Genomic DNA, 22,066 nt, shown 5'->3' with positions numbered 1-22,066 from the left:
AGGGCTTGTTTAATTCTTCAGATTACAAGAGGAGGAAATTGTCAGAAAAAGCTTATGTATCTTTGGGGAAACTACTTTTTTCCTAGGAGTTCTGGTTTACAACCAGAAATAGCAAACACGTATCCAGACTTCCAGTGTCTCATCTTAGTCAGCTCTACTTATACTAAGTTCCCAAATTATTTCACACAGCCTGGTGACTCTGCAGTGCTGGAGAACTACAGCTACTCCATCAAAACAGTCCATTTGATCTGTTCTATTTTCTGCAGTAACCCTCTGTGACATCTGTGCAAGTATAGAGACCAGACATGGTGAGTTACCCGCACCCAGTGAGGGGGACAGAAGGAGCATTGGCAATGCTGTGTTGTCCAGAGTCTCTGTCACTCACGTTGAATCTCTGCCTCCATCTCCTTTTTGTCCTGGAGAAGCTGCTTATGCTGCTCCCGGGCCTTCTTATGGATCTCTCTTTGCATTATCTTTTCATTACGTAGGTCCACAATTCTCTTCTGCAGGTACTGCAAGGACTGGTTGGTAAATACCAAAGTCTGAGAGAAGTCACGGGGCATCTGCCCATCAACCAAGCACTGCACCTGCAAAAGCAGCCAGAAATAAGCAAGGCTGGCTTTACTTATTAAGGATGCTGGAGATGTCTGTATATCAAATGTGATATATACAAATGTGATAAATACAGAACCAGTGAGTGAGGTAATAGTAAGCATGGGCACAACTCTTTTTTTGGGCCAGGGAATTGTGTAAATGAATGCATTGTATCCAACGTGGCATTATTGAATTGGGCAGAACTCCCATTAGTTTCAATAGTTTTCGGTCTTTTTTCGTGTTTTTTTTTTTTTTTTTTTTTTTTTGAGGGGGTGTTTTGGGGTTTTTTTCCCAGGAGAATATCAGTAAGTATGGACCTGAAGGAAAATACCATGCTGAACCTATAAAGCACTTGAAGACTATGCACATTTCAGCCATGGGCCAGCCTGCCTGTCCTTACCTTGTTTCTGTCAGCACAGGAGAAGGCAAAACAAAAAACGGAATTCTAGAGGAAATAGTAGCATCAAGTTCAATTAAGGGCACTTCCCTCCCAGGAGACCAGAGTGGATGGGGAACTAAAGGCCCCAAAGAACAGTAACACTATTGTTTAGATGTACACAGGCCATTCTGCACGCGCAGATGCACAACATCTTGAATTACCTGATGGAGTCTCAAAGGCACAACTACATACAGCTCATTCAGTCTCTGCAGCTTTTCCCACTGAAAGGCCTCCAGTTCCCTGTTTGTTGTGTCCAGACTGGCTTCTACTTCTTTTTCCTGTAGAAAGACAAATTGTGGACAAACAAAATCCTGTAGTACTTAAAATACGTAAGGCAGCAAAGCTCTGTTAGAGTTCCTGATCCAAAGGGAAAGAAGTATATTAAAAATGTGCTTTTTTAAAATTACATGTGATAAGTGAGTTTCACAGGCAAACCCAAGGCTCATCGACATATATGCAAGCAAGATTCCAACCTGAATACCTCTGCACACATGTGCACTCCTAAATGTCTCCTTAGAGAAGACCAGTATGTATCAAGAGACAGCTGCTTTGTTTAGCATCTAAAGCACTTGTAGATCTACAGAGCCTGCAAGATAATTTTTATTGTGCTATGCCTGGAAATGCTTATTGATTCTGCATGAGAAAGAAACAATTCAGACTCAAATATCATGCCCCAGGGTGAATATGTGGCAGCTGGCACTTAGGAAAGCCTTTAAAAACTAAAAAAATGTTCTAAGTTAAGCACACTTGATGGAACATTTTTGAGACAATAAAAGTGCAAGACTTGCATAACGTTATTTTGGTAGCACTCTCTCTCTTCCAGATAACTCTTCAACTTAAGATATTTTTGAATTAATACAAATCAAATTTCTTAATGAATGCAGGCGTTCAAAGAAGCTAAACAGAAAATTTGTACCAAAAGACTTTATTCAGTGGTTACCTGTGACAAAGAGCAAAGGAAAATAACTAAAAGCAAAAGAAATAGATGGAAGAATAGAATTATAAAATGTTTTTAATAAAAAGCGTTTATTTTAACCTGGATTTGTGTTAGGGTAAGTATTCTTCAATCTCTCTCTGTTCCTTTACACACACACAGAGGATAGGCCAGGCCACACCATGTATTTCATCTGAACCAGAGAATCCAGTTCCTGCTGCTGCACGAGGCTAGACAGCTGGGAAGGAACCGGACCTAAAGCTTCCATCCAGCCCCATGAAAGCTAAGGTTGGACCAACTTGATTTACCCTTTTCAGGAGAAGAGGTGACCCATGTTGAGTTGCCTCCTGCCTCTGTGCTACCATAGATACCTCTTCCTAAACAAAGGCCTCTCAAAGAGTTAGGATTTTGTTTTTAAATCTTAGACTAGCACTAATCACTAGCACTACATTTAACATGCTGATGCTTGCTGAGAAAACATTACAGTACCTTTCTGGCCAAGGTATTATATTCCTTTTTGAGGTCAGCAGCAACTTTCTTCTCCTCTTCTAAAGCCTTCTCAATGCCTATCCGCTGCTGCTGCAGCTGGATGGTGTTCCAGAAGAGGTCCTCACTGCAGCCTGAGAGGGAAAGGGTCAAAGAACAGCTTACTTTCACTGTGACTGCACTGGAGTTACTGGGTAGAGCTGGTACCTTCTCCTATTGTGCACAATCCCAGCATTCCCCATAATAACATTGTGGGTTTGGTTTCCTAGAATTTCCTTAAACATGAACCCATGGACCACGTGCCTCCATGACCAGGTGAATGTCTTGGATGGATCTTCTTTTTCTTTACATTCAGTCAAGACTGTTTGTTTCCAGAAGTCAGATTAAATGCATCAAAGCCAGCATTAAAGCCAAATGCTCAAAAAGTTAGCTTTTGTAAGCAATGCAGTCCCAGTAATTAATACATGTTGCAGTAAAATCTTCAATTTTGTGAGCACATAGTTGTTTCTCCATAGCACCCTTCCCTACAAATTATGAATTTGCTGTTGGGATCATTTAAAGCTCTGTTTGTAAACAAAGCTGTATTTCATAGAACCTGCGTGATGGTAAGGAAGATCTGTGAATTTCTGTCTAATACTGTGATTTCAGTAACGCTAAACAAGGGCACAATTATGCCCAAATCAGCAGGCATAATAAGAAAAAAGAGGGTTCAATAAAGGCAAAGAAAATTACACATAAAGTTTAAAATATGAAGAGGCTAATGCAACACGTAATTTCCCTATTAAATTAGCAATTTGGACTTTCTGAATAAGAAGTAAAAATCTTTATTTCTTCCCAACATTCCATTGAAAAATGAGATGAATGAGGACTTAATAAAAAAATTCCATTTGTGGAAATGATATTAAAATCCAATTTTAAAAAAAGGGGAAGGTGAATTGTTGGTAAGCTCGAACTTGAAAATGAAGCAGTGCTGTTACATGGTCACTGACACACCACTCACAGATTTTTTTTAAAAAACATCCTAAATTAGTTAAACTTGTACAAAAGAAATGGAGGGAGAGAGGTTGCCTGCCTTTTTTGAATGCACAAATGAAGAGGATTTTGCAAAGTAAAGCTCCTAACTTTTCAGAGCAGCCTAGCAACAGGCAATTGCTGCATAAATCCACGAGGTGGTAACAAAGAGCTTCAATTAACACCATGAGGATCTCCCTCAGAACGTCCCTGAACAGGGAGGGATCCAGCCAGGCCAGGCAGCTGGTTTCCAGAGAGCAGCTAAAGCCTTACCACTGCTCCACTCCAGAGAGGAGCCTTTTCTCTCCAGAAAATGGCCGTGAAATGGTGAATGCTTCTTTACACAAAATAATTAATCCTTAGTGCTTAGCTAAGTTTTATTTTTCCAAACTTCTTTAATTAGGGTAGTCTACACTACCAGCAGTTTTATTATCTTGACCAAAGTTTCCTGGGGAAAAATGCTGCGCACAGGAGGGGTACACACATTCCAGCCCTTCATGGCTTTAACATGCAGTGAATAATTAAAAATTCTGTGTTTTCTTTTCAAACACATAATATTGCCCCTAAAGCTAAACAACTAGTTAACACAAGGAAATAACAGCTTAGGTACCTTCTGGGCAAACAGAGCCATCAAAGGCTACATCTTCAGATCCACAGTTTTCTTCATCAGTCTTTAAGTCAGGCTTTTCACCATCCTCCTCTTTGTTCTCCTTTTCTTCATCTGAAAGAAACAGATAGGCTGCTTGCAAAATACTCCAGACCCACCAGCTATGCATTATGCCAATGTGCTGGTGAACACAAGCCCAGTAACCCATGAAAGATCATTCTGGTAGTATGTGAATCCAGGCACCTTGTGCCTATTGCATTGATCTGATGTGATATTTTCACAGAAAGGAAAAAGAAAAAAGAGGAGGGAAAAAAAGAGGGAGAGAGATCACCTAGTAGCGGAAAAGGCACAGGTGCAGCCCATGTTTTTGGGACTTACTTCAACAATATTTCCTCTCTTTATATGTGTTAGGAATTCAAACAGTGTGGGTTTACCATTATACTACAGAGATTAATCTACCAAGCAGAGTATGGAAACATAACTCTGTCATAAAAGCATCACCATTGTCTGCACTTTTTGCTAATCATGTCCCACTTGAAACCGAAAGCCAAGTCAGAGAGAGCACAAGTATTTTAATTCAGTAAGACTGCCTAGCTTTAACAGCTTAAAACTGAGTCACTAAGACAAATTAAATCCTTTCCATATTATGTTTAGTCCTGTGACTAATAGATGATTGCAGATTAGGTTTATGATCTCTCATTAGTCAATGGACAGATTAGAGCAGAATGTCACGAATGTGGCAGACTAATCACTTATCCATAGCTCCCATTGGTGCAGCATAGGAAGCACCTATTTAAGGCTGTGCCTCTTCCTCTTACCAATTATCAGTCCTCAGTATTAACTAACAGGACGTAAATTGCAGGAGCTCTTATCAGACCAACTGCAGTCATGTTAGAAACTGGATTACATCATTGTTATCATTCATGATGACTGCCACAGAACACGCTGTCAGTCTATAAACAAATCTGGATAGGGCTGATCTATGGGGTTTTGAACTGACTGGAGTGTTGTGCGTACTCAGGGCTCCAGCTAGACAGAGACATGTACTTGACCACATGGAAATATGTGCAACAAATCCATAAAGCAGAAAGAACAAAATCTCCAACCTGCTTCTCTTCCTACTTCTTTTTTTCCCACAAACTCAACTTCCTTCTTCAAAATATCAGTCAGAAAATCAGCAAATTCATTGTTTTCTCCAAGGGATGCTTCGAAGCTGGCATAAAGAGCTTTCTCACGTTCTTGAAGCATTACAATCTCACACTTTCTATCCTCCATTTGTGCAATGTAGCTCTTCAATTTTGACTAAGCAAACAAAAAACTACTTCAGTTAAAAGGTACAACCCATGTGTATGTAAATAAGATGCATCTGTGAAGACGTGGAAATGCAAAACTTGTCTTTCTCCCTTTAAACCCATGTTTCAATTAAGCATCACCTAGAAGTATGTTCTTAAAATATGTGATTAGTCACTTACACCGTATCATGAAGGACCTATTAAAATACAAATATTAAGATTATTTCAAAAATAACTATTGGAAGTTAGAAGTGACCATCCTAGTAGGCTGATCATCACGAGTTTCCTGTTTTTCAAAATTTAGCATTAGTCACCGGATCAGTGCTCAAACAAAGTCAAGGGATGCCACCATTTACTTTATGGTTTGCTTTTGTTTCAAGCCATGCATTAATGGTACACGTGGTCTACTTACTTGTATGTCCTCTTGTTCATTGATGAGGGTACAGATTTGCTCCTCAAGAAGGTTCTCATGTACCTCAAGTTTCTTCAGGATAATCAGCTCATCACAGCATGTGATGCAGCGCAGATCAGCACTTTTCATCTGCATATCCATCTTCAGTTTCTTGTGCCGCAAAAGGCGAAGTTCAGCATCGAAGGTGATGACCAGTGTGTTGATCTGGAGCACAGGAGAGTTGAATCAAGAACAGGAAAAGTATTACCAGTGCAGTCAAACATGCAAAGCTAGAGAAAGGAGCAGAAGGGGAAAATTCTCTCTGCCAAATCAACAACTCAGACTTTCTATTTCCTAGACAGTACTTAAGCACTTAGAAAGACAAAGTTAATCCCAAATGTGTCTTTGTTCTCAGCACAATAATAAAAGAATCACCAGGGCTTCACAGGAATCTTTCACTACATCCCCTCCATCCTTGAAGTATTTTACTCTTCCTAGAATATTTTAGAGTAGTCTGTAGTTTACAGTAGTTTATGTAACATTCCCAGATGCAGCAATAAATAAGTCTTCTGCCTTGACAGACTTCTTTCGAAATAGCTGCCAGCTCTTCCCTTAGACATTTACAGCTAAATCAGTACTAGCAGCTGCTAACATTAACTTATAGATGTGTGATGTTTACAGCAGAATTTGGGTATTCCCTAAAAACCTTCATACACATAGACACAAGGGTGTCTGTGTTGAGGCAGACCAAAGAATCAATGGCCAGTAGCAGAAAATAAAGAAAAGGTGCTAAGAAATGGAGCGAACAAGTGAACAGTGGCATACCTCTGGTATACTGCTCTCTGTACCCTCCTAAACTGGCTTAGGGGCATCCTGAGCTTGAAGTGGTATGCTTCTGTTCAACAGCTTTGAGTGGATTTTTCTTCCAGACTTTATCAAATTATAGCTTCCCCCACATCCTAGCACTGAGTTTCCACAGCTTAGCTATTGTTGGATAGGAAAACTACTTTCATTTGCATGCTTCAAGCCTTCTATGTGACCATTTCATTTAATATCTCTCCTTCTTTAAAGAGATTATTCCCACTCTCCTTTTCTAAGCTATTCAGAATTTTATCGCATCTCTACAACCATTTCAGTTGGTCTTTTTGCAGGCCAAAGATACTTTATCCCCTTAGATGTACCTTTGAAAGAATCTTTTCCATGACTAAGCATTTTGGTTACTCTTTTTTGTAGCTTTTCTAATCCTACAAAGTAGTTTTTGAGACCAAAAAGTTGACATTACAGTTGCTTAAGAGCTGAGATCATCATGAATCTACTAAGTTGTAGTGATGCTCCTTTTTTAACTCTGTAATTTTTAAAGTTTTTCAAGTTATGTCTAACATTTTACTTGTCTGTTTTTTGTTTTTTTTTGGGCACTAAGATCATAGTTTCATGGAACAATCAATAAGAAATCTAAGATCTGTTTTTCAAGTGATAATAGAACACAGGTCATAGTTATGGATTTATACTGATTAACACTGCAAATTTGCAACAGTTAGCATTTTAGAGTAGCTGCAATCCTGAGACAGAAAGGGTTTTGGATTCATTTATGATCCAGTGGGATTTTTTAATCTGACAAAAACAACTTTCAATTTCCTACCTTTTTAATCAAGGTCTCCTGCAAGTATAGATTTTTTATCTTCTCCCTCTTTAAAATTTCCAGTTCCATTTCTGTTGGCTCTGCTTTCTCCATGTCGAAAGCCTTCTGCTCCTCTGTGACCACCGCTGATGCACCTCCAGCCTGTGCCATGGGGTCACCCTCTTCCACTGGAGGACTTCGGAGAAACACGTGCCTAAATGCACGAGATGAGGGACACCCTTCCAGTGGTTCCTTGAGCTTTGCCTTGGCCTCCTGCTCCTCTTTGAACTTTAGGAGGACGTCACTGTTGTACTCAATTACTTTTTCAGGAACCTCATCTGGGTGCAACTGAGGGATCGGGGGAAGAGGGAGATGTTCTGATAAATCTAAGCTTGCCTGTATGGATTTCAATTCCTTCACTAAACCCTTGATTTCCTCAATAATAGAAACCTTGAGATCCCGCAAAGACACAATCTCTTTGTTCATATTCATTTTCATCTTACGGATCTGCAAAGAAAAAACAATTTTAGTAGGATTCTCCAACAGAGGAAGTAGTCTTCCCCAACACAAGAAGGCTAACATTAGGATTATTAATCATTCTGTGATACGGGGATATTGTATTAGTTGACTCTTTTTACATGAAGTAATGATTGAATGTGATCTATCATTAATATACTTGTCAGAAACTTCTCTGATCTTTATAAAAGAAAATAACACACCACCCACCTGAAGCAACAGGAATTCCTCATCTGTATAAGCCCAGAATCTACGACAAGAACTATTCCCTTTCTTTGTCCTAATGAGTTGTGTTAATCACTGGATATCTGGTAGCATCAGCACTACAGTGAAGTGCTGAAGCTCAAGTGTGAGACTAAAATGATCCAACAAATCCCCTGAGACTGTAGCATTGCTTCTATAATGCTTAGACCTCACTGTCAAAGTTATCCAGTGTCACTCTTTTGCACTCCAGCCAAATACAATGAAAGACCATTCCTGTGAGAAGGATGAGGGGACAGAAGTCACAAGGAAAGCAACAAAGATACTGTACAACATTTGGACTTAGTATGTCTTCATGGTTAAAAGATATGTGGCAGCTGTAGGAGTCCTACCACAGCAAGGTGACTCCAAAAGATCTGGTTTCTCAGCAGAATTCCAACTCCAGAAGCAGTGATTGCCAAAGTGCAAATACAGAGAGGCCACACTAGAATACTTGTCCTTGCTCACATCCCTATATTTGTAAAGTTATTTCACGGCAGGTGTTATTTAGCTCACTGTTTTACTAGATTATAAGACTTTCTTATAATTCAAAAAGACAGGTGTTCCTGCTGAAGCACTAGTAAAGGTAAATTCTCTTTCTCATTTATAAAGTGCCACCCTGGATTGATTCTGGTTTGGGTTTGGTGAAGCACAAGACAGTTCACAAGAGAAGGGCTCATTTGTAACTAAAGCTTACTCAAAACAGCATTCTGTCCTTCAAGGCCTATTCCCACACTCACTTTGAATTCCTTTCAAAAAATTTCTTTAGTGATTAATACACTATCCTCGCTTCCCCCCAGAAATGGGGCAATATACACAGTTTTACATACCAACTCTTCCAGGGATACAAGCTGCATCATCTTCTTCTCAGTGTTCATTCGCTCGTGTTCAGTGAGTGTGTAGTTAGTGGCAGTCTTCAGCCTGTAACATCCAGTATTTGCCCGTTCTTCTTTGATCTCCTCAGCATCTTCAGAATCCTCATAGTTATCTCTAGGTTTGCTCTTGTATCTGGTAGGTACAAAATAAAGCTGAACTTTCAGACAGAAGCATAAAAATGAACAGTTATTTCATACCCTCATGTTGCACATGACTTGTGCAACAAAATTTGGGAGGTGAAAGAGTGATACATCTCTTTCAGAAAAGAATGGCTACCTTGGAAAGAATATCCTTGCACATTTAAATGAAAATCCCAGATTTTTTTTTCCCCTAAGAACTCTTAAAATACAACTCTGCCATGGAAAAGTTTAAATCTTCACACTTGGACTGAGTTCTGGATTAAGTGAGTACATGCCGCTATCAATTTCAGGGAGCTGCACATCAACAATCTACCAGCCTGCAGCTCACAATACCTACTCTACATTGTTGAACACTCAACCTCAAAAGCTTTGTATTCTGACTCTACATTGGTCCCATTCCTTGTCATTCGTCTCCTAAGGAAGAACTTCTGTACTTCCATGAGCACAGAATGGTTTGGGTTAGAAGGGACCTCAAAGATCATCTCGTTCCAATGCCCCTGCTATGGACAGGGGCACCTTCCACTAGACCAGGTCACTCAAACCCCCATCTAATCCGGCCTTGAAAAAGAGGTTATTCGAAGATATGACTTAGGTTAGATATTTGGAAAAGGTTCTCCACCCAGAGGGTGGTTGGGTACTGGAACAGGCTCCCCAGGGAAGTGGTCACAGCACCAAGCCTCACAGAGTTCAAGAAGCGTTTGGACAATGCTCTCAGGCACATGGTGTGACTCTTGAGGCCGCTACGTGCAGGGACAGGAGTTGGACTTTGATGATCTTTGTGGCTCCCTTCCAACTCAAGATATTCTATGATTCTGTGGAAGATGTCCTGTCCCCCTTTCTTGCCTCTCAAGATAAAGACCAGCATGGAGCATGAAGGCATATCACACTCAGATAATGGCTGAGATGCTAACACTGCTGACCTCACCCAGCTGTTACAGTGTCTGCTCCACATGGTGCTGGCAGGATTCACTAAAAGTTGACTGTAACAGCATAGGTGTCTCTCAGTCATGATCAATTTAGACACATTTTACTCCCTATCTGAAAATGTAGCTACCTAGCTAAATTAACATTTGATAATATTTTAGATGAACCATAGAAACTAAATATATTCTAATGCTCTCTCAAGACTTAGTGATACGTGAAAATTCATCTGTTTTAATTACAGCCCTTAGGATTATAAAAACCTAAGCAGAGAGATTATAATGCCATAGGACAGCTAAATAGTATTACTTGACCTCAGACAAGAAGCAGAACTAAAAGGGAACAGAATCCAGTTCAAGACTCACAATTCATGCCACTCTGCCCTCCTCTTCATGATCTTGGCTTTCAGTGCATCATATTTCTCAACAATTCTTCTGATTTTCTCACGTTTGCTTTCTATATAACGCGTGGTTGGCTTTCGGTCCTCTGGTGTCTCCAGCTTTTCAGCCTCATTCTCAAAAACTACACTTTCTGAAACAAAAAATAACCATCTGAAGATGTAAATACCACGCAGCACAGTGCAGTCCCAGCTACTGGAAACTCCCCCGGACAGCTCCTGTAGAGCTGATGTAAATCAGGATAGTTCTGTTGTAGTGGATGTTCTGAAAATACTCAGGGTCTTTGACTTGACTTTTAGTAACATTCTACCCATGGGGCTGACAGACAATTGCTGGCATTGACCTAAACATGAAAAACATACTATGTATGAGTGTTACTTTGTATGTAGGTACAAAAAAACCATACCACAGCTATATTTCTTTACCTGTACTTACACATCTATTTCTTTATCTTGGACTCGGGAAAACAAACTGAGATGAAAGACAGAAACCCTATTACTGAAAGATTTAAATGGTTGTCATTACCTCTATGCACAGAACTTGTCTCTCTGGGGATTTCTTCTGCTCGTTCTGCCTGTTTAAGTGCTGTCCACTTCTCTTTAAGTACTGCCCACTTGCTGTCCCCGTGTTTCTTATCTGGGGCATATTTCTCGGACATTGTTAGAAGGCTGTAGGTGGAAATCTGATGATTGCTTTGGATAGCATGAACAATAAGAGTAAATTCCAGAGAGTCCCGAAACCTGGAATGCCAAATTAGACAAAACTGTCTGATGGCAGTGGGCACAACATACCATTTTGCCTGGACCAAAAGGGCATGAATAGTGTAGTTTACTCATTGCACATGCAATCATTATATGTAAATCCACAAGTCAGTAAGTAATTGCATAGCATGATAACATCTGACACTATCTATTGGCTTTTATCCAATCTAGGAATGGAGATGCTCAAGAATAAACACATTAATATCTTCACCAATATTGAAACTTACACTAGGCTTTTCATGGGAATAACCCTCCTCTTCCATTAAGGACTGATTAAAAATATGCTCATTCAAGCCTTTTTCCCAGTCACATACTCTGTGTGCCTAAGGTGTTTTTGTTATTGTGTATTTCTTTTATTAATTCATCTTTTGCTCTTACCTGGATCTATGAAAACCAACGCAAAATGCACCTCATGCTTAAACTTGTGTTCTTGAAAAAGTTTGTTTCATAACTTCAAATTGTATAGAGGACATTGTATTAGCAATGACACTAACATATCTGACAGATATGCAAGATGTCTTAAAAACAGGCATTCATTTCACAGGTTTTTTTCAATGTTTCAGTAAGAGTTCTTGGTTCTTACTGAATGTACAGGCAAAACCCCAGGCAAACAGTCTCAACCAGCTTTCTTCATATAGAAGTGAATCAGAATTAAGTAATTTCCTTCATTTGACTATCTGCATTTTTACCAAAGATTCAGTAGAAGTAATTACACATAAATATTAATATATACTTGCATGTATGTTCCAAGTAAAATAAGAAGTGACTCATAACAGAACAGATGAAATATTGATTATATGAGAAAGAGAAAAAAAAAAATCACATTCTTTTTCCTTGTGGGAGGTACAACTTCATAGACAATAAGCTCTATGGAAGGTCAGGGAGAGAAGTAGAAGAAAAGTGGTAATTACTGTGTTTGTAGTTTCTGCAGTCCAATCAATTGTTTCTCGTGCTCCCAAGCCAGCTCCTTTTGCACTAATTGGATTCTCTGTAGTTTCTGCCTATCCAGCTCCTCAAAGATCCTACGGTCCATCTCAAACTCCTGCAGGAAGATGCAAAACTCAACATCACATTATTTTGGCTACTAGGTCTTGATAATAAATATTTTTACCTAGGTGCCATAGTTCCATGCACATCAACACTAACCTTTATTTCAGAAGCTATCTCCACAGAGAACCACATTTTTCTCCTATGCTTCTTAATTGGCACAAATCAACAGCTGTGATTCAGAAGTCCCAGCAATTTATATATTCCTAAAACTACCTTAATCCAAAATATTGGACATCTTTGGCCCCAACATGATATGTAGCAACATTTTAGAAGAAGGTCCTCTAAGGTAAATGACCCTCATAAAAGCCAGGTGTACCTCTCTGTGCAACTGCATGTGCTTGGGCAACTCCTGATTCTTTTGAAGGAGAAAAGCAAAGTCATGTCTCAGCGCACTTAACTCCTCTCTCTTCTTATTTTTCTTTTCTTCAGCTTCCTCCATTTTCCGTTCAAACTCCTTTTTCTGCTTGTATTCCTCAATACTGAAAATGCATAAAAAGAAAATGGCATTATCTCAATGCAAGAGAGGAAAGATTACAGTTTACATGACCTTTCAGACTTCCCTGACAGTCTTAAATTCCCAGTGAACTCAACGGTTCTTAAGGTAACTTAGAAAGGAATCATCTTCCTGTATTTTTGTACATTCCTAACATCAAGGGGCTTTGACTTTTTGTTGTCTCTGTAGTCTGAAGTTAAGTATCTCATAATACAATATCTGAATTACTGCCAGAGAAAAGCAGATGAAATGGACAGAAAGGCTGAAAAAACTGTGTGTTTAACAAAGAGATGACCTAAATTCAGGGTGATCAACTTCTTCCTCCTCTTTGTAAGCAAAAAGAAATACATGGACTGAGGAAAGAGCTACCAACAGTTGAAAGTCCCTTTCATCATTATCTAACTATCTCTTACGTGTAGGCATCAGGATCCTTAATATCTTCAGTAGCCTTCTCCTTCTCAAGACCACGCTGGAATAAAAACATTGTCTTGTCTTTAAACAAGCAGTTATAGTTTCAACAGACAATAAAACTTCTAGAAACAGTAAGAGAGAACTCCCACCACCTCTTACAAAATCAAAAGAAATCTTCATTTTCAATGTTACTATCTGGGCCTTAAATATCAGGTTGCAGTGTTTCAAGCAGAAAAAGGAATGAAGCTGGTTTATATGTAAAAGAACTAATGAAACATAGTTCTTAGGGACAGAGAATAAAAATCCTGTAACCTCTCCATTGGCATAAATCATTGTTTGTCCTAACTTCACTCTGTCCCATAATATCTTTGGTTCTCTACCCCCCTAGACCCAATTCTCTTGTCTCCCCTCACTGCCACATTAACAAGAATCAGTGTGTCCTGGATTAATTCCAAGTTACATGTGTAATTAATCTGGTTGGCTTCTGCTGACTGCATAATGGATTCACAATTATCAGCTGTGAAGAATGACAGATGGATGGACATTGCAGTAGCACAAGCCTCATTTCCCGAGGCAATCATGCTCTGAAAAAAGAGGGGGGACCATCACCCAACAATTTAGTTGTACTTAATTGAACTTTAATTTAACTCAATTAGTTTCAGATGATTTGTATTTGATTCTCTAAGAATCTCATTAAGTTTAATGAAGATAGAATTTTTAAAATCTTCCACATGACTTAAAACTAGAATAGATAGCAATGAAGATATACTTTGAAAAGGGAAAAACTCTATTAGGATGGTCATTAAGCAATGTTGTTAGCTCAAACAATAGAACTGACCATAAAGGTCTTTATACAGAGCTACTTAACTATTCAAAACTATAAATCTGTATATATATTTTATAATTGTACATTAATCACTTCTTGTAATGCTGGAGCTAGCAAGGCTCTGATATCAAAGGTTCTAATCATTCACTTATAGAAAATAACTCTGACTCTATTCTCAATGCTATATATTCTTGTCATGCTGGTAAAGAATTCCAACTAGCTGAATGACCAAAATCACAATTTCCTCTGTCCCTGTTATCAAGCATCCTTCAAAATGTAGTTACCAAGCAGTATTAAAATACATTTAAAAGTTTAATTTGTTTTATGTTGACACTTTCAAGATTTTTAAACTCTACTGAATGTATGTCTACTGTAATATTTATTGTGCACAATGGCACTTCTTTACTCAATAGCTCTCGCTGCTTCTTTCAAGTGATATTTATTTAATTCAGACACCCTTAAGACTTTTTAAAAATTTAATAAAGTCGGAACATTTTCAGTGGAGGAGTTGACATCCCTCCTCTTGTGCATTGTCAGTAGAACTGTTTCTGAGTTCCAGTGTCATCTGTTCAAGCATGCTAGAGGTGAGCAGCTCTACAGTGAGTACAGGACACCTGTAAATTCATTACTACTAATGCTGTCCAAGAGTGAAAGAGCAACAGGATCAGCATCCTGTTGTGCTATTTTGCAAAGGTAAAAAATCCATTGTGAATTTTAGATGAATGATACTATATGTATGGAGAAACTACACATTTGATATTCTCCAACAGTATTTCTAGAATCCCCATCCAGAGCAGAATCAAACTTTACTGGAATTAAACCCAAGGAAGGTATGAAGTATGATAAATCCTTGCAATTCTTTCATTCTAGGAATATGCATGACTATACCTTTGAGTGGGAAAACACTGGTAGAACATTACATCTGAACAATACATACTGTGTTTATTTGGAGAAAACCACAAAACACCAAGACCAAACAGTGCACTCACAGAGCCCATTTATTAGGGAATGTTTTGCAGGAGTTGATCTTCTAAATTGTTTCGGAAACTTCAACTTTTGCTATGAAAAATCTTTTAAAAAAATAATTGAACTATGTTTGTCCACCTGGGTAGTTTCATACCAAATAGGCCTAATTCAGTGAGAGAGGGTACCAGCTTACCCTAGGAGGGGGGATTATGACTTTTAGCTCTTTGGGAAGCTCTTCAGGAAGCGCTTGCGGAAGCTCTTCCTCTGAACAGATGTCGAATGTAAAAATGTTTCCATCTCCACCACAGGTAACCAGACACCGATCATCACGACTACAGCAGATGCCCTGGATCTGCCCATAATCATTGTCATGTACGTTCAGGTACCAGTAGTCCTTCAGGGCATCCACGGACAGGTCTTTGTCATTGAGAGGATAAGCACGCAGTGAGCCATCCTGCATCCCACAGAACAGCAAGCGGCTGCTGGTACTGTTAAATAAAGAACAAGAAACAGTAACAGCAGCAACTTCTAACAAGCAAGCTCAAAATATGAAGAGAGCTTATCTAGCTTAATAGCAGTCACTTTCCCAAGTTTGGAACCTGGGAGCAAAATATCTGGACCATTTCAAGTATGTGTGATTTTACTACAAAATGTTTTTCAGCTAACTGGCTGCTCAGGAACATTCCAGCACTTGTGAGGTACCATAGAACTATCTCAGCTCTGAGTTGAGCAGTGTGGCAGACACCAAATTAAAAGCTAGAAAAGCAGTTTTTTCTCCCTGCTCCCCATTTAGTACAGATGGTGGTGAATGCAGCAGTAGATTAAAGCCTGAATTAAACCTGTCTCCTTTTGATGCAGAACATGCCTACTCTTACAGGGAACCCAATACTGGGAGTCTGAAAAGAATCCACCTTTTTCATTCATACATATCACAGAACATCCCAAGAAGCCTATATTCTTAGCACAAGAGGGATGGACTGACCTCTCCAAGTTGGTCTAATTCTCTTTGGTAACTATGATAAAGAACTGCTCTTCTGCTGATCACTATATGCAGGGACTTCTAAGGGTTCTCCTAGAGTTCTACAATGTAGGGTGGTTGAGTCCTAATCAGTACTTACTTAGAAATCAGACTTTTTCATCTTTGAAGGTCTTTTTAATTTATTCTGTCAGACACATAGCCCAGCTATGTCCATTAGGAATTTTAAGTGAAACTCAGTTCCAGGAAATCCAGAGAGAGTTCCTGTATACTAGAGTTGAGCCACAACTGAAAAGAGACAAAGGAGCATACACTCCTCCCTTCCAAGTTCAATTTTATCAAGCTTTATCCCAGAGCTATTTGTTACATTACAGTGTTTTACCAGAAGGAGATTTGGTGAATGGGATTGTCATCGGTGTCCTCCATAGGAATCACTTCAAAGGGTTCATCTTTCCTCTTCTCAGGGTCCTCTTCATCATCATGTGAGAATTCACAATGATAGAGAAACCCTGAGTCGTACCCACCCTGAAGAAAAGGACCATAAAGAAATGGTGATAAAAGAAAACTGAAGCAGCTGACCAGGTAAATATAAATTTCAGAATAATTCTTCCTTTCTTAAGGATCTAAGATAGGTTAGAAAATGTTACTTCCAAACACCTAGAGATCCTACTTATCCACAGACAGAAGTCTGCCACGATCACTGGCATTACAAGCCATTCTAACACTGATGCCATGATGATTTTTGCCTTTTCTTTTATACTCCTGTTATACCTTTTTACAACTTCTGTATTCTTAGTGCTTTTTGCCTACATTCTTGGACTTGTTTGTTCAGCTAAGAGACAAAATATTTTAGAAGCTTCACAGTTAGGGATCAGTGTGCCCCAGACCCCAAGGTCCTCTCCAGAACACATTCTGTAAACTAAGATAGAACCATCCAGGGGAAGGCTCCTTGGGGAGGGGGGCTCACTCAAGCCTCTCATTGGGAAATTTTTGATAGATATGCTAATTAGAAAGACCTATAATGTTACACCAGATCTTTTGAGGGGTGCACTGTGGTGTGCATTTCAGTGCATTCGACCTGGACGTGTGCACCCAAGGATCCTTAAAATAAATACCAAGGTAAAATCCCTTTTTCCTTTCTAACCATGTTTGACTCTTGATTTTAAGACCAGGAAAAGGCATCACTACTTTGTTAAAATTCTACCTTCTGCTTGTGAGGGAACAGCTCAGTCTTTGTGCCCATTCAGGCACCACCAAGAGGGGTACCTACCAGAAATATACCAAACAATCTGAATTGGAGTGACACTACTGGTTTACTTCACAAAACCACTGAAATTGTCAAGGATGAAAGGAATTCAATGTCCTAGGGATGGCAGGTTTCAAAGGGAAAGGTTGTGACATCATGCAATCCCATCAGCATGAAGTAAAAACTGATTTACCAAGGAAAGCCAAAATTTTCCTGGTGCTGAATAAAAGCCACAGAGGATGGGACTGGGCTCCTCTGGTATGTAGAGAGGTGGCAATGGTTCTTCTTCGGGTTCTTCCTCTTTAGTTTCTTCTATCTCAAGTCCCATCTCCTTTTGTTGCTTTATCCATTCAAGCTTTGCTTTCTCTTTCTCCTGCTTTTCTTTCTCTCTCCGTGCAATCTCCTCCGCCAGCTATTACAACAAGCAGAGAAACACTGAGACATGAAACCAACGCACTCCCCACATCACTGACTGAAGGAGTGTCATAAATGAAATCCAAGGTGGTCCTGGCATTATACATACAGAATATCTACAGAAATCTCTTTCCTGTCAACTAGGCAGAGATCAACCAGACTTCAAGGGGCTCTCCAGTGAAATGCCCCCATTTCCCTCCTCTGAAGTATTTGCTCTTGGTCCTTTGAAACAGAAATAATTCTGAATGACAAGCAGACTTCAACATTTCCTCAGAGAGATTATTCCAAATCTTTACCATTATGCTTACTCCTACATAAATCCTAAGTCCTGTCCCCTGCCTGGCCTGGAGAAAGAAAAGCACTGGCAAGCTGAACTCAAACAAGTTCTAGTGCATCATTGGTATAGAGCAAAAGAGAGAAACTGTAATGGACTTTATGTTTTCTGAACAATGAAGGAAAGATTTATCAAACCTTTAAAACTCCCTTCCATTCAAGCCTACTGTAGCATAAAAAAGTATCAAACATTCTCTAAAATATCTAAGAAGATATTAGATTGCTGAATCAGCAAATCCTTAAATATTATCAGTGGATCTTTGTCTGATTTATCTTTTAAAAATCTCCTGTTCTAGGGACTCTACAGACTATAAAAAACAATTTTAGTGCTTCACCACCCTAACTGTGAGAAATCTTTCCTTGCATTAAAACTTCCTTGTTGTAACTTATTAATTATTGATCTATTTCCAGAGGAAAAAGAGAGCAATTAATATCCTTTCTCTCTGTAGAAACATTTTTTATTTTTAGCATTTAGAGTGTTTCTCAACATTATTTGACTAAAAAAAACCAAAACAAAACAAGACCAACCAACAAACAAAAAAGAAAACCAACAAAACTCTACACACAATCTTTTAATCGCTCCTTCAATATGCATGCTTTGTGATCATTCTTATGGGTATTGCTGTGAAAAAACACGTAAAGATCTTTCTCCTGAGTACTGACTTCCTCCAAGTTATAACATGAAATGAAGCTTTGCCTGACATTGAGTAATACAGGAGCAGTTAACAGAGAAGGCACAGAAATCACAAGTTAACAACAGAGCCAGAGAGGCTGTGCGTGGTGGATTGAATATGGAACTGAGAGCCTGCTCATTGGAGTTCCCCTCCTGAGCTTAACATCAGCTTGCATTTTAGTTTCACAAAGTTAACTATAGCTGTGAATTGGCACAACTCTTTTCCTTTGGCCCCACATATTCTTTTTAAATACTGAGTTGTTCAGAAATGAAACGCACACCTTTAAACTTAAAACATTTTTTAAAAAACAGAAATACTGCTAAATAAAGAGAGATGTTTCATGTTTTGCTCAAGGTGACTACATGGGGGTTTTGTAACTGTTCAAAGGAATTTCCTATAGGGCCAACATCAACCACAAGAAATATTCTTTTTGTGAAAATTACAAAAATTAAAATATTTTGAGAACTAGTGCACTACCTTTCCCTTTCTCTAATGCTGTCTTCTAATTATAATCAAAATTTACATCATGCTTTCAGTGCCATGTAGGTTTTATTTGAATAAAACAAAACCAACTTGTAATTTCAAGCTACAAATGGCATTGTAATTTCAAGCCACAAACTACCTGGCATTCCCTTTCAAGGAGCTTAGCAAAAACCCTGTGATGAAATATAGGGACTAAAAACTCTTTTGGGTAGTTTTGTCACCTGGCACAATGAAGAATATTAAAATCTGCCACAGAAGGGTTTTTTACCTTGATTCGGGATTTAATGCTATAAAAATGGAAGTACTGTGTTGGCAGGTTTTTTATGTGATAGGTGGTCACTGTATCCTGCTTCCCAGGGAGAGGGGCAGGAACCTGGACAGCAAAGCCATTCTCACAAAGGATGAGCAATGTGCTCTTGTCCTGTATAAAAACACAAATACAAATATAGGGCAGATGTACAAATGGAATTGAGACAAATGGGAGGAAAAGTTAGTCAGCAGATGCACAGGCACATAGCCAAACTCCAGCCACACTTACCTGTGCTCTTATTTCAATGGACACTTTTAAATGGACATCAGAAATCAGTGAGCTTCTTTCATGCTAGGCAAAGCTAAGGAATTGAAATCCTTGCTGTGTCCAAACCAGCTATAATTCTGACACTCCTGAGCTTGAAAGCAGCATGATGATGTTTTGGAAATTTGGCTAAATTAAAAGACGGATTTGACCCAAGAGTTAGGAGGTTTGGGGTTGATAATTTCATACATTCTCATACTAATAAATCTTTTATATCATCAAGACTTGGCTCAGAGTCTTGCCAAATGCTACTTACCTCTCAGCTTGTTTTTTGCTGGTACCTGACAAGCCCCTTAAAATGCAAAGTTAGGAAGAATAGATGAGGTGAGGGTAATAATTAATCAGTGTTTTGAGATTTTAAAAGACAAGTCCGTATTTAGTTTCAGTTTACATAAGCTATCTGGAGAAAAGAAAGAGGGTTATTTTATCTGACCATCACTAAAAATGTGCTAAGAGGGCATATTAGAGTTGCTATGGAAACCCTAACTAAGAATGATACGATTCCTGTGTCTATAGGATCTCAGTTTAAAAATGCGTTCATTAAATGTAACGTATTTAATCACCAAAGTGCTTCTTTAAAACAAGAAAAAAAGACGTAGTGTGACACTCAGATGCTGGCACTGTGTTAAGCAAGTGTTTCCATCAGGCAGTGGAGGCCAGATACTGGTAGACAAAATTACTCAGGCAGAATCTAACACATCCAAGACACAATGAGTGCTTTTTTAGTAAGAGGGAGTACCTTGTCTTCAAGGAAAGGACTCCAAAAGCAACTGTCAGATCAAGATCTGTTGTTTCTGCAGTAAGATAGAACACATACCAGCAAGACTTCTTTTGCTAGCACGGTTTTTAGCAGTTCCAATTAATAAGTAAAAATACCAACACTTTGCCACTATGCACGTGTAAAATGTATCTTGTCAGCATCTAAATATAATGAATAGTCTCTCCTCTAAATAAGGATACTGGACCAAACAAAATGTCAGATGTTACCCTAACCCTAGAACACTTTTAAATATTAGCAAGAATCTATTTCGATATGTCCTGACACATTTCAAACACAGAATGTGAATTTCAAGAAGCACCCAAAATCTTGCTTAATGTGGTCAAAATGCTTTGCAAAAGCCTGTCTTAATATGGGCAAGAGTCCCAGGCAATAATGCCCAAATAACTTCTTTGTTAAAGAGAATAAGACCTTCCAAAAGCTAAGGAATAAGATTGTTTCTTCAGGTCAAGGGCTCAAAAAGCAAACCAAAATCTTGTGGTTTTCATTATCCAAAACCCAAAATATGTCCATAGTGACTGAGCCAGAGATACAGCTACACAGAACCTGTTAGAAGCTGTCATGCTGAAGCAGCATGAAGAACAAAGTAGCAAAACATTGTTTGTATTGTCTATAGAGAAAAGGGCTAGAGTTATGGATCTTCATCTATTTTCATTGGAAGTTCTTTTCAAAATGATATTTTAACACTGCATGGAAGGAAAGAAAACAAATGTGCATTACTCACATGAGAAGGTGGAGACCACTGTAATGCCTGTACAGGCCCAGGGACACAGATGAATCCAATAGGCTTGTATTCATCCTCAATAGCAAAAAAGAAAACTGTTTTGTCTTTACTCTGAGGAAAAACAAACAAACAAACAAAGATGATGACTGAATCAAAGCTGACCAAAAAATTCAAAAGACTCTAAGCACTTTATGACATAAGCACATACTTCCAATTTTTTTTTTTTTTTTTGTGGTTAAACAGGGGAACTTAGGACTGGATTTCCATGATGATTACTGGGAGGAAATAAAAATCCTACCCATGTTGCTCCAAGAAACATGTTGCACCCAATAACTGTTAATTGCTCTCATGGGCCTCCTCTGGCATCCCCAACCACATGCTTTCTGCCCATTGGCCCAGGATCTCCTTTAAATCTCAGGCTCAGGCCTGATTTTTCAGATAAGACAGCACAAGCTGATTTCCCCAGATAACAAGAAAATCCAGAACTGGTACACAACATGATTCATTGTAGCTTAAATCCTACATTAAGTGAAATGCGTGGCAGTTCAGCTCAAGGAACATGTAACTGCAAATGCACTGATCAGGGCTAAGGACTAGCTTTTAAAAAGAGACACCACATTTACTGGAAATCATCTCAAAGACTACCAGGCATAATGACAAACTGACTGACTGACCCTGTGGTAAGGCTGAGTAGCAGCTGGATTGCTGCCAATGTGGTGTATCAACAGACTTGCTTTTACTAATTCCAAGATCCTACTAAACTAATTCCAAAATGAACTAAATCCACCTTCAAAGGGGATTACAGAATTCACACTAAACCGTCCAGTAATTCACAAAATGAATTGTGTGAATTGCATGGTTGCTTTCCTACAGAAAAACAGATGTGTGTGCAAA

The 22,066-nt window shown here is 38.9% G+C and overlaps 1 protein-coding gene across 1 annotated transcript in view; it reads right to left on the bottom strand.

Annotated features, from left to right (window-relative positions):
* The window catches only part of CFAP44 (cilia and flagella associated protein 44), a 42,326-nt gene that overhangs the window by 2,298 nt on the left and 17,962 nt on the right, over positions 1-22,066 (bottom strand). The window contains 18 exon segments of the mRNA XM_039559139.1: positions 386-587; positions 1,195-1,311; positions 2,457-2,587; positions 4,075-4,185; positions 5,178-5,373; positions 5,776-5,979; positions 7,394-7,879; positions 8,959-9,136; positions 10,431-10,596; positions 10,989-11,203; positions 12,136-12,266; positions 12,591-12,753; positions 13,181-13,236; positions 15,164-15,458; positions 16,329-16,471; positions 17,386-17,604; positions 19,365-19,517; positions 21,173-21,283. Of these exon segments, the coding sequence (XP_039415073.1) occupies positions 386-587; positions 1,195-1,311; positions 2,457-2,587; positions 4,075-4,185; positions 5,178-5,373; positions 5,776-5,979; positions 7,394-7,879; positions 8,959-9,136; positions 10,431-10,596; positions 10,989-11,203; positions 12,136-12,266; positions 12,591-12,753; positions 13,181-13,236; positions 15,164-15,458; positions 16,329-16,471; positions 17,386-17,604; positions 19,365-19,517; positions 21,173-21,283 (3,277 nt within the window).

The sequence above is a fragment of the Corvus cornix genome, chromosome 1, assembly GCF_000738735.6.
Source record: "Corvus cornix cornix isolate S_Up_H32 chromosome 1, ASM73873v5, whole genome shotgun sequence".
Lineage (NCBI taxonomy): Eukaryota > Metazoa > Chordata > Aves > Passeriformes > Corvidae > Corvus > Corvus cornix.
This window is presented reverse-complemented; position numbering and strand designations above follow the sequence as displayed.